Raw genomic sequence first — 12742 nt, 5'->3', positions numbered from 1 at the left:
GGAGGAGGAGGAGGAGGAGGAGGAGGAGGAGAAGCCCTATCTGTGGCCAGAGCACAACAGACCAAAAACTTCCAAAGACGGAAAGTTCAGATACTTGTACTCCAGCGAGGGAAAGCAATATGCTGTTGCAACTCCCCAATACCTTGCCAATGAGGTCAGTTGAATTATACGGTAACCTAAACATATACGATGCTAATATGCGAGCCCTACAGACTAATCGCCATGACAAGGCCCAGCAAGAGAGGCAGCAGAAGTTGGATATTATTCAGCACGAGCTTCAGAAGGAAATGGACGCGAAACTACAGCAGGAGCATAGCAGATTGAAGCACGATAACGAGATGAAGTTCAATGCTTCAAAGCCCGAAAAGGACCAACGAACTGCTCGACTTTAGTTATTCTAGTCAACTATCTATGGGTTGGGAGTTAGCACAGTGAACATACCCGTATTTTATTGACATGGGAGCTCATATGTGTTGAATTTCTTCCATATTGTGGTTCAGTTTCTCATATTCTCAACAGAACATAGGAGAGACTATATCATTGAACGAACCCATTCAAATGCACAGTGATGCCCGTAACAAAGGAACTAGCTGAAAACAAAAAAGAACATACTCCCAGACAGGGCTTCTCGCAGATTTACTCTATAGCTTCTGGGATCGCGCCCGAACAAAGGAGATGTTCGTCTGACACTTGCCGACAAGATAAAAGTATAATATAAGCCGATGCCTCCATCGTCACAAGATAACCGGCAAAAGTAGTACTTAACACCTTCCCCATACATTAACTTAAGAACACCATCATTAACATGTGCCAGCAGATCTTCAGCTTCAATTGTCATCACATGAGGTATATGCCAGTTCCTTGCCAAAAGATCAAGGATCGACACAAGCACTTTCTTCGACCCATTCTGGACTGGCTGTGCCCAGTCAGACCTTGCAAACGCAAGATAGGAGGCCAACAACGCCCAGACCATCCCTGTGATACCTGCTTGGCCAGCACGAGCATTCAAGATGGCTGACTTGGACAGATCAGAGTTGGAGACTGACCGCACGCGGACAAACCAACGACGTCCCTATCCGCCGCAACACCGAGAAGATCACGACCGACCACCCCTGAAACGCAGCCATGCAACGAATTGCCTGCGCAGGGCTTATCACGAGCCGGAATCACGGAGCCAAGATGAGGCCGGTGTTCCCAATGAGCCTCCACAAGGCAAAGATGTTGATCGAGGCGGTGACGCTGTTGTGCTTCTTATTCAACCGGCAGATGATCAAACGCACAAGCGTCTAGATCATGTTCGAGAATATCAGGTCCATGTCCAGCATCCTGTTGAACGACCCAAGTCGATAGAGGTACAGCTTTGTCATGTGGATGACGAGAATTGTTAGTCAGTCACATACCATAGGAAGACCTTGCTATAGCAAGGGGTTCCCCGAGTTTTGGCTTAGTCTAACAAGAATGAGGTTCAGATCAAGCAACATGCAGCCAAACCGCCTTCATCAGCAGACCAGTACAGACTGAATTGGCCTTGAGAACGGCACCGTAAAAAAGACCAGGTAGCAATAGAGCATAAGTTCCCGGATGAATACACTATCAATAATGCCTATTGATAAATGTTAGGAATATATTGAAGAATTCACTACATGCTTGATGTTAATTGTTATTTAATTGCAAATGAAACAACTCCATACACTCCATATGATGCTGAGGCGGTTACCTGGACCGATCCACCCCCCGACTTTCTCCTTGTATTTTACGTGCCGATTTCATATGAATCTCAGGACAACCTAACGGTCGTGTAAGCAAACGAATGTGCTCTCAAGAGCATCAAGTGCGCGAGTAAACAAAAGGGGTGAGATCACCAATGCCACCTTCGTCTCCGCGGCGGCGAAAAGAATACTATCGTATTCCGTGCAATGAGGCCCAATGACGATAGATTGGGTGCTCGCTACTGATCATCGATTGATGGTATCTGAAATGCAAGTTGGGACACGTCAGAACGTGGTTTGTCTCGATGCTGAAGCTGGTTCTACAACACAGTACCCGGAGCATTGGTCGTCTGAAGGACCATCTTACATGCTCAAGATCAGGGAAGTAGATTAGGTTGAGATGATTGCTCTATTGGGCCTTGCCGTTCTTTGACTTGAACTTCTCAATCTCGACCTGGACTTTCTTGTTGACACGAGATCGGAGCTCTGGTCGGTATCCAAACTTGAAGAGTATCTCAAGCCACACAAACATAGGGGCAAGGAAGATGGCCTGGATGAGGTTGTCGAGCAAAGCAGGGGCACGCCCTTCATATTTACCATGACCAATAAACTGGAAGATCCAGCAGACGACATGGATGGCCAGAGCACCCTGAAAAGTTGAGTCAGGGTTTTGCTGATGGAGGAAGTTGCAAAGTGCTACACCCCCCATGCAGAAAAGAGCCAGAAGGAATCCTGCAAAGGGCTCTAAGAGCAGATAGAGCAAGGAATAAAGGCTGGCACCAATGACGCCGAGGTTGAGGTCCAGATAAGGGGGAGTGATCCAAGATGGTGTTGGAATGAGAGTGCCGGTGTATGTGGCCTGGAGAAATGTCAGATGGAGTTCTAGTAAGAAAGCAGATGCAGAGCAACGCCAACATGCATAAGCCGGCGAGGACATGATGAGACGAACCATACAGAACCCCGATAAGAGGATGAGGGGGACGCAAACCATGTGGATGGCGACATTAACCGAGTTATGGTGGTAAGCACCATACTACCGCATATTAGTATGACTTTCGACATAATAAATACCTAGGTAGGTACTAAGGTAGCGTATCGAAATGTGACTTACAAAGGTGAGGTGCTGTTCAAGATCCAGAGACATGATGAGTAAAGGCCCCCTCAACAGAGACGTTACGAGAGTTGTCACAGACTGAGAGTGAAAGAGTGAGGAGACAAAAAGCCTATCAAGCAGTTTTGAATTTGAGAATTTGACGAGCGATCAACTCGGCTTGACGTGGTCCGTGAGCTGCTGGTCTATGCAGTTTGACGATTTCTGAGGCTACAGTTGTGGATCTGAGTCCAAAAAAGAAGAGATTCAGGGCGACCGAATGGAAGTTTGTGGGGGGAAAGGATGCTTCCTTTGGGATGGATGAATGATGAAGATGATTACAACCTGGGTAGGTGTACCTAGTAGGTAGTTAAGGTGCCCGATTGTGTGTGACCTTGAGGTATCACAGTCTGAGACGGGATGACGGGATGACCCCCTTCCCAGGTTCGGTTGATGCAGGAGGTGCGTCCGTCAAATCAGACGGGCTGCAAAGGCTTCAAAAGGCAGGATCCCGCAGTATAAAGAATGAGTAGAGGAAAACAAGACGAGCCAAGAAATTGAAGATTGGCAAAGGCCGAAGACAAGGCAGGTATGGCACGGCAGGCACAGTACGGTAAAAAGAGAGTGAGTGAGTGAGTGGCTTTCTACAGTGATGAGTTGTTCGTTTTCATGTGCTTTCCATTTTTGCGAGCCTGTGTCCACTGGCTGTTACCACTTCTGATCCTCAACTCCCCCCCTAACCTTATAAAGACCCGCTTGAATGCACCGCCGCAGCTGCTCGGGGTGGGTCCCAAGTCCGTACAGTAACTTCCATTTTGGAGCTCCTTTCTTTCACCCCTTGCCCCATGTCCACTACCTATGCCCGTGCCTTCCAGCACGTCGTGTGCTTGTCTCCTTTCACTTGGGTGATTGCGCCTAAGGTAGTTACCATTCATGGAACAGAAGCCAGTCAATTTCGGCAAGGAATATACGAAGTCTCATTGTATTGGTCAGAAACTCGTCGCCCTTGTTTATTCCCCAGGTTTTTAGAATTTTGGTGCCGATTGATATCTAAAGAGGAGGACGAAGGACAAGGTTCGGAGAGACTTCCATTTGCTTCTCTCGAATCGTACCACATCCCATGCGGTTTTATTCTGGAAGAGTCCGGTTGCGAGAGCTAGAAGCCGAGGCCGAAACCTCCACTCAAGGCCTCGTGCATACCTCTCAGTGATAATTATTCGGCCTGATGGGCCATGGCCTACTGGAGTATTGCGTCTTTGGCAGATATTCTTTCTTTCAAGTACCTATACTCTGCGGGTCTGTATTGAAGCTTTCATCAATGGAAACTCTCAGCCAGTTAAGTTGACACCAGGTGTTTTGTGAGCGTATGATAGGGGGCCAATAAGTTTTCGTTCTAAGCAGCACCTACATACACACGACGCAATAAACTTTAAAACGCCTCTCCATACTCAAATTCCGCATTGAGTACGTATCCGAAAATGCTATCCTCTAGAATACCATGTCGTTGAGGTTAAGGTATGACAAGGCAGCTATCGCTTAGATGCCACACCTGTGGCTGGTGGCTCACGAACTCTGATTGGATAAGCCTTTTAGGAACGCATGGACCAGCTCAGCCTCGTCGATTTCATTGTCCCAACTTCCACCTCACTTGGCAGTCTTTCACCCAAGGAACAAACAACCTCCCTCTGCGCTCGCGTCAAGAAGGTCAGCAGTCATATTTTGACTTGACACGTCAGGGCCTCTCTCTTAATATATTGTTTCCTCTCATCTCTCATCAGCGAGCGATCCGCAACCCCTCGGCGCGTTTGATTTCTAAGACCACGCCAAGCTGTCACTACGACTCGTTCCTTTTCGTACGCGCTTTCGCCCGGCGCCCTCTCTCGATTGATCGCAGAACTCTACGAAGCGGTAGTTATTAGCTTAATCTCTCGCTTGATCGAATACAAACCCGTTTTCGTGCTCTAGTCGGCCATCGAACATATTGCAATATCACAACTTGACAGCCAACCGAAACCGCCCATTCGCTTACCATCGATATCTTCCCTTCTCCGGAAATCGCTTTTCACCATGTTTTTTCTTTATAATTTGGAGCGCAAGGTCACATTGCACCCTTCTTTCATGGGTCGCAACATGCACGACCTTGTGACCGCGAAGCTCTTGAAGGATGTTGAAGGCACATGCGCTGGCAGCTACTTCATCATTTCCATCATGGACGCTTTCGAAATCTCTGAAGGACGAATCCTCCCCGGTCTTGGTATGGCTGAATTTACTGTCGGATATCGCGCCGTAGTATGGCGGCCATTCAAAGGCGAGACGGTAAGGCCTTCACTGCCGAGGATTAATGACCTATGAGTCTGACTTCAGTCAGGTCGATGCAGTCGTGCACTCTATAAACCCACAAGGCTTCTTCGCTCATGCAGGACCTCTGCAGCTGTTTGTTTCAGCCCATGTATGTCACCACATAGCTGTGGTGTGGTATTTTCTAACTGTCGCAATAGCTGATTCCTAGTGATGTGAAATATGACCCCAATGCGACGCCACCTCAGTTCACAAACAACGAGGACACCTCTATTGAGCCCCAAACCCATGTCCGAGTCAAAATTATAGGAACTCGAACAGAGGTTGGAGAAATGTGGGCCATTGGTAGCATCAAGGAGGATTACTTGGGGTATGCCGATGCCTGACCATATATTTGCCTTTGTTTGCTAACGGTGATCTCAGATGCCTCCAAGCTTCTTAAGTTGAGTGTGGTACTGGGCGGAGTCGAAACCAAGAAAACCAAAGCTCCTGAGAGGAATATAAACAATTATGTGATTCTACACAGCAGCCAGCCCTTTGATTACTGGATGCAGCAGCAAACGCGACCCCAACGAAAATCTATCTATCACCACATCAGGGAGAGAAAAATACGCTGAATTGACGACAATACAGCCCGCAGCAGGTGAGCCGGACATGGCGATGTTCAAGCCGAACAGTGACTGTTCTGGAGCACGTACAATTTTGGTATAAAAAGGTGTCAAGATCACGTTGATCGCAAAATTGAATGTAATGGATAAAGTTTGCTATAAGGAAAATGAATTCTTGTTTCTGTCAGATTTAGACAGCGAACAAATAGACAGTTACACGCAAGTTTGCAGTTTGCAAACAAGATAATAAAAGCAAAGATACCCGATAACGCTCCAAGTTATATGCGCCCTATGAGTGAAGCCACCCGCCCTAGAACAATGAGTCTCCTTGACAGCCAATTGCAAGCTGTACAGATAGGCGTCGACTTCCTGAAGCAGCTTGATCTCCCCCACGAGACCCCGCAGTCGAGAGCTCCCCGCTGAGGAGTTGGGGACGGGGAACGGGGGCCTCCGGGGAAATGTCTGATATTTGTCGTATAAATTGGGTTCTCGGAGGATACTTCCCCGAGAATATTTGCTTTCTACACTATCTATGACCATTATACGAGGTAAAAACGAGACAAGATGAGTAGAGCATGGACATCAGCAACCCTCCGGTTACGACCGGCCTTGACGCCTAGCACGTTACAACCACGGGTGGTAACCAGAAACATGTCTGGATTGTCTGCCATGCAGACATCTAATAGATTACGGACAGCTCTTTTGGAGGGAAAGAAGGCATTTGGCGCTTGGCAGATGCTTCCCGGTGCAAACGTTTCCCGAGTATTGGCAAGGTCGGGAGTTGATTGGGTCTTAGTAGACTGCGAGCATGGGAACTTGGATGGTAAGAGTTGAGTCTTTGCCGAGATGGTTGAATATAGGCCTAACATATCCAGATGGTGCCATGCACGATGCCGTCCCTGCAATTGCGGCTACAGGGGTTTCGCCCATTGTGAGATTGCCTGATATGCAAGGATGGATGGTAAAGCGTAAGACTGCAGAGACATCTATGCTTGGGAACTCGGTGTTGACATTTCTCAGGTGCACTCGACAGCGGAGCTCATGGTGTAAGTTGCCATCTCTCTTGGGCCGTGCCATGTTGCTGACTAGACGAAGATTGTTGTGCCTTTGCTGAGAACGCCTGAAGAAGCGAGACAGCTCGTGCAATCTGCCAAGTTTCCGCCTCTAGGCCGTCGAGGTTTCGGGTCACCAATTGCTCCAGAGCGATTCCACCCCGAGCCGAGCTTCTCAGAGTATCTCCAGCAAGCAAATGATTCTCTTTTGACCATTGTTCAAATTGAGACCAGGGAGGCACTTGAGTCTATCGACGAGATTGCTGCTGTTGATGGCATCGATGTGTTATTCATTGGACCGTTCGATCTTGGTACGTCTTCCATAAATTACTAAGTTGGTCCAAAGGAAAAGTATTAATTCACACCAGGAAACGCCCTCGGCCACCCCATTATCGCAGGAGTCATGGCCACGGAACTGAAAGATGCCATTGCCAAGATCCTTGCTGCGGGTCAGAAAGCAGGCAAGAAGACAGGCGTATATTGCACAGGGGGTGAACAGGCAAAGATATACGCTGACCAGGGGTTTGACATGATGAATGTAGTAACCGATTATACGTCCTTGGGACTTGTAGCCAAAGAGCAGCTCAGCTTCGCCGATGGAAGCTTGGCACCAACCAGAGGAAAGGGATATTGATGTGTGCCGCAATGAGAAGCTAGTTTCTCTCTGCCTTGTCCATTTGAGCTTCGACTTGCTCGGCAGTGAATCTGTGCATCAATTTGATTGCTTTACCAACTTTGCTTGGCTCTTCTTCAGGCGCGGAGGCTTTACTGATGTGAATCTGCGTCATACGGATGTTAACAGGAATTGAAGTATCTTTAGGTAAGTATGTCTGCTGACCACCGGGACATCAAAGTCGTATATGTCTCTCCATTGCTTTGACTCAGGCTTTGGGAGATCGACATTAACCTCTGTATAGTCAAAGGGTCTCTTATCCCAAACATCTGACAATACATGCTTAGCTTGGGTACAGAGACCACAGGTTTCCCGAGTGAAGAACGTAATTCTTGTTGAAAACAGAAGACGACGAGTAGCAAACATGGTGAAGAGAGTAGAGGAGCCCCACGGAAGTGTCTCAATGGCTCGGCATATAAAGGCAATGCCTTGTTGAAAATGGCCTGAGATTAGATGAGACGCATGCAACCCGTCTAATTGCACGAGCAAATCATATGTGACCCCGCATCGAAATAGGAAAGCGGTGAGAATATAGCTCTGTTTCTGGCATCGTCATCGCCTCCACGGCAGAGCTTGAATTCTAGAAGCTCCCACCCCACCAAAGTCCGACTCAAATACCCCTTTCTCTTGCTTTTAGACAATCACTAAACTGACAGTTCTTCCTGTGGAGTGCAGGCCTTATACTACTCGCGAAATGTCTCAAAAATGTGTCCATCAAGGTTGTGGGAAAGAGTTTACCGATCCAGATGAGAAGTGCGAGTACCACCCTGGTCCGCCCATTTTCCACGAGGGGCAGAAAGGTTAGTAGGTTGACCTGGCAGAGCAGATGCTGTTTTAACCTGCCATTGTGCATTGTATTGCATTGCATACTAACTAACTGCGAAAAGGATGGAAATGCTGCAAGCCCCGTGTCTTGACCTTTGACGAGTTTATGGATATTCCTCCCTGTACGACAGGCACACACTCGACCACCGACAAGCCGCCTCAGCTTGAGGAGAAACCCAAGCAGGATGATGCTGCCCTCGCCCAGAAGATAGATGCTCTGAACGCCGCCACTCCGTCTCGTGCACCGATTCCAACTGCCCAGCACGCTCCTACTCCACCCCCACCTGCTCCCGAGTCGGAAGATGATGACCCCAGTATTGAGATCGCGGACGGTGTTGGCTGTAAGAGAAGGGCATGCGGCGTAACATACAAGAAGGGTAGCTCGAGAGATGACGAGGAGTGTGTTCACCATCCAGGAGTACCAATCTTCCATGAGGGGAGCAAGGGTTACTCCTGTTGCAAGAGGCGAGTGTTGGAGTTTGATCAATTCATGAAGATCGAGGGATGCAAGACAAAGAACAGACACTTGTTTGTCGGCAGTGGTAAGAAGGATGGCGCCGGTAGTGAGGAGGTCGTCTCCAGCGTCAGGTGAGTTCAAGAAACAAAACCGCGGTCAAATGTTATGATTGTTCGTCCTAACAGTTACAGGCATGACTTTTACCAGACCCCAGTCAGTGTTATTGCATCCTTCTTCTTGAAGAAGATCGACAAGAGCACAGCCAAGATCGAGTTGCAGCCAAAGCAACTTAACCTGGACCTTACAACAACCGACTCGCCCCCCAAGCGCTATACAGCAGAAGTCCCCCTCTTTGCGCCGATCGACCCAAAGAAGTCATCGTACAGAGTGCTCGGCACGAAGCTAGAATTCGTTCTCGCCAAATCTGACGGCACCTCGTGGCCAGTGTTGCGGGGAGACGAGGCCCTGACAGGCGAGATTCTCCAGGTCGGCCGTGCTGGAAGGGCTTGATGGGAGACGTTACTTATGAGAAGACATGAGAATGAGCATAATATGGAGTTTATGTGATCGATATGGCGTTGATGAGAATTTTAGACGAGACTAGACGTCGTGTCTCGCAAATGTGTTGAGAATTAAGAATGGACTAGCGATAGCGAGGTAGAGACAGACTATGGAGCATCGGCATGAACTGAGATTAACATCTATGACAAAACATACAAAAGTGTTCTTTTGAGTCTATCTGATATGGTCTCTTACTTTTCCACATGATTACCAGCTTGGCTCGAATCTTTGTCCTTTTTGCGTTGACTTGTTGAAGGGCCGGCGGCTTGAGTTTGCAAACAACACAACTGAGCAAGTGACCCAACAGCCATTTGAAGTGACTACTCCGTTACTTACGTTTTATACCGAGAGATCCTCCAGAACCCTGCATTTTGGTGTTTCATCATGGGTAAGGAATGATAGGCGGTGGAACCAATATGGATGATCATGCTGACTAGTTTGCTTTAGATTTGCCAGAACCAACAACCACATCACCTCATGTCTTCCCGTTGTAACTTTAAAATATGTTCTGATTCCTAGTATTACGAGACTTTTTGGGGTTCATTCCTGTTCATTCTTTTTGATTAGCACTCGTTAGTCGTGGTAAACAACCATGAGGTATTCATTATTGACTTTTCTTGTTAGTGCAGCTCATGCCTCAACACTACAATTGCGAGAGGATGCTGCACAAATAGCTCGGAATGTTTCGGGTTTCACGGCTTACGATGTCTTGAATTACACCAAAGTTGATTCTGACGACGGCTGGAAATTGGAAGTTCCTCTTCGTATACTCTGTGTCGGAGACTCTATAACAGAGGGTTGGGGAAGTGATGCAGATGGCGGCGATGGGAATGGTTACAGGCTTTCTCTCGCGAAACATCTGTCACGTAAGTTGCCTTTTTGATTGTTTAGCATGATAGGGATTGATAGGTAGACTGACATTGACTCAAGGAGAAAAAGTTGTCTTTGCGGGTACAAGGCGCAAGGGTTCCATGGAGGATAGTTATTATGTGAGACCAGCCATTCAACGAAGATACTACGCTTACACGTACCTATTTAGGCGGCCTGGTCTGGCAAGACGATTCAGTATATAAGCGACCACATCACAGAGTCGTTGGAACAAAAACCCAATCTTGTCCTCCTACACGCTGGGACAAATGACATGGATCTACGACCGTCGATCTCGAAAGAAGGAAACGACCCCAAAGATGCTGCCACTCGTCTCGGCGACCTCATCGACAAGATTGTTAGGTACTGCCCGGATGCAGTAGTCCTCGTCGCGATACCTTTGGCATCCTGTGACACAGAGAAACCCAAGATGCCTATTTACAGAGCCCTGATCCCTGGACTTGTACGACAGCGACGAAAGGATGGTGATCATGTTATTGCCGTGGATTTCAGCACATTTGATCTGGGCGAGTTGAGAGACTGCTTGCATCCTACAAATGAAGGTTATAGTATCATGGGGGACTATTGGTATGACTTTATAACGCAGGTGCCAAAGGGATGGATCAAGGAGCCTATTGGCGATGACCCAAAACGGGAAGAGAATGGGGCTGGAAGACGAATCCTGCCAGACAAGATGTCCATTTTGAGTGTTGCTTTGTACTGGGGTGTGTCTGTATGTGTTGGGTATACGGATAGAAATTTGGTTTCCGTATAAACTTGGAATTTTAGACATAGATGACGTTGATAGAGTTGCTAAATGGATGCAAATAGTTTGTGTTAGGCTGTCAAGACTAGGAATATTGTGCGTGAGGTTGACGAAGCTAAGAGTTTGACTTGCAGCAAGTCAAAACATCCAATGTGAATGAATAGACTGAATAACCGACATCACAATTGCATCAGACGAACAATTCTTCGAGCACATTCCTGTTGAATCCAATACTTAATTGTAAAGGCCGGTTGCATACAAAATTGGGCTGAAAGAAAGATCCCACCCAACCTGGCGAATACAAATGCAGGGTCCCTGATAAGACAGTATTTATGACCCGTGGCCGTGGAAATGAGAGGCATTGGATGATCGATAAGTTGAACGATCCCGTTCTCCCCCACATTAAATCAGCAAATTCCGATACGTAAACAGGCAACGCAAGACGGCCTCTGACTGGCCGCTCTTGATTTAACCATCAGCACACCCTGCTGTCACTCATCGCACGTGCTTGGCGCCCAGATCTCAAATGCACTGTATCAACCCGCATTTAGCGACCTTTCACCACAGTTTAGTTGTGTTTAGCGGTCTTCTAGGCGTCCTTGGCGAAGCTCTAGGGGGGTTGGTTGTGCGGACTGATAAGAAAAGTCCATTTGAGTGATAGTGATATCGGGCGGCAGCCGATAGATAACAGCCCTGCTGTGGTTTTCTCATGATGCCATGCATGTGCCTTTAGTACCTAGTTACTGTATCTCTTATCAAAGACGTCTCAGGCACACAAACAAGCTTAACCTGATGGCTGTGCTGCCCGTCCGGCCGATGACGGGATGGGTGCTATAAGTTGTCGCCATGCCCTGGAGCCACGCTGACGCCTGAACGGCTGTCTTTTATGTCAGACTCGACGTTATAAACTCTACTCTACTCTACTGTCGACTCAATCTCTCTGAACGCATCATAGACTTCTGTCTTCTTATCAGCAACCATGTCCACTGAAGTCTCTCACGGTCGCGGCGGCGCCGGCAACTTCAAGCCTGACGATACCGAGTATGTCGACGGCGAGGTTGTTCGAACTGGCGTTGTTGGAAGCCATGGTGATGGCGCGTACAGTTCTGGTCGTGGAGGTGAGTCATTACTAGCATTGTACCATTTCCGCAATGTCCTGCTTGTTGCATTTACACAACACATCATCAACTGTCACAGAACTCAGACAAGTCGCTAATACAACTTCATCAGGTGCCGGCAACATCGCTGACATAGGCACACCCGCCACCGAGCGCAAGGATGTCGACATCATTCCCGAGACTGCTGTCCGACCAAGCCAAGACGGCCGAGACTACCATACCGGTCGTGGAGGCGCTGGCAACGCGCAGACCGCAGGTTCTGAGAAGGAGTCTGAGGAGCATGAGAAGCCTGCGGTCAAGACTCCTATTGGTCTTGCTGACAAGCTCAAGTCCAAGATCTTTGGCCACAAGAAGTAGACTCTTGTTCCGGTCGGTTGTCTGTGACAAGTCTCGAATTGCGACTTGCTCTTGAGGAGGCGGGGATTATCGTTCTCAGGTTGCGTTATTGTTGATATTGGTTATTGTGGAAATACCCCTGATGCCATACTGTTCTTCTGAATAATTTGAATTCTATCGTGTCGCTTGCTTTATCGCGCAATGCGCAAACATGTGGGATGACAACTACCTGGCAACTCAGTGTAGATGGGTGATTGGTGACATTGACAAATGCAACGCACCCCAGCTTTCTGATAATTCTGTGTCTGACCTGCATTCATTCATTGCCCCAAATAAAGATCTGACAGCGGCAGTTGTTTTGTTGGAGATTATGTCAACTCGC

General features: G+C 47.9%; 6 protein-coding genes across 6 annotated transcripts; 5 read left to right on the top strand and 1 right to left on the bottom strand.

The window, feature by feature from the left end:
• Positions 1-1010: 1010 nt before the first annotated feature.
• On the top strand, positions 1011-1388 carry FSUBG_10110 (uncharacterized protein; the record flags this gene model as incomplete). The annotated part of the gene is made up of 1 exon (XM_036674657.1): positions 1011-1388. One exon carries the CDS (start codon positions 1011-1013, stop codon positions 1386-1388), a length of 378 nt encoding a protein of 125 aa, XP_036534416.1.
• Positions 1389-2118: 730 nt separating this feature from the next.
• On the bottom strand, positions 2119-2853 carry FSUBG_10109 (DUF962 domain protein; the record flags this gene model as incomplete). Its single annotated transcript, XM_036674655.1, has 2 exons — positions 2119-2568; positions 2821-2853. The coding sequence occupies 2 exons, from the start codon at positions 2851-2853 to the stop codon at positions 2119-2121; spliced, it is 483 nt and encodes a 160-aa protein (XP_036534415.1).
• A 2013-nt stretch (positions 2854-4866) lies between these two features.
• Positions 4867-5539, top strand: FSUBG_10108 (DNA-directed RNA polymerase II subunit RPB7; the record flags this gene model as incomplete). Its single annotated transcript, XM_036674654.1, has 4 exons — positions 4867-5115; positions 5168-5248; positions 5298-5467; positions 5521-5539. The coding sequence occupies 4 exons, from the start codon at positions 4867-4869 to the stop codon at positions 5537-5539; spliced, it is 519 nt and encodes a 172-aa protein (XP_036534414.1).
• Positions 5540-6374: 835 nt separating this feature from the next.
• FSUBG_10107 (zinc-binding protein) lies at positions 6375-9222 on the top strand (the record flags this gene model as incomplete). Its single annotated transcript, XM_036674653.1, has 9 exons — positions 6375-6528; positions 6581-6673; positions 6726-6751; positions 6801-7068; positions 7126-7206; positions 7560-7577; positions 8150-8230; positions 8318-8843; positions 8904-9222. The coding sequence occupies 9 exons, from the start codon at positions 6375-6377 to the stop codon at positions 9220-9222; spliced, it is 1566 nt and encodes a 521-aa protein (XP_036534413.1).
• An 875-nt stretch (positions 9223-10097) lies between these two features.
• FSUBG_10106 (acetylxylan esterase) lies at positions 10098-10935 on the top strand (the record flags this gene model as incomplete). Its single annotated transcript, XM_036674652.1, has 3 exons — positions 10098-10139; positions 10313-10873; positions 10930-10935. 3 exons carry the CDS (start codon positions 10098-10100, stop codon positions 10933-10935), a joined length of 609 nt encoding a protein of 202 aa, XP_036534412.1.
• Positions 10936-11885: 950 nt separating this feature from the next.
• Positions 11886-12381, top strand: FSUBG_10105 (uncharacterized protein; the record flags this gene model as incomplete). The annotated part of the gene is made up of 2 exons (XM_036674651.1): positions 11886-12024; positions 12137-12381. 2 exons carry the CDS (start codon positions 11886-11888, stop codon positions 12379-12381), a joined length of 384 nt encoding a protein of 127 aa, XP_036534411.1.
• Positions 12382-12742: the final 361 nt, after the last annotated feature.

Source organism: Fusarium subglutinans (genome assembly GCF_013396075.1).
Source record: "Fusarium subglutinans strain NRRL 66333 chromosome Unknown NRRL66333_c0000168, whole genome shotgun sequence".
NCBI lineage: Eukaryota > Fungi > Ascomycota > Sordariomycetes > Hypocreales > Nectriaceae > Fusarium > Fusarium subglutinans.
Note: the sequence above shows the minus strand (reverse complement) of the source record. Positions and strands in the feature narration are given on the sequence as shown.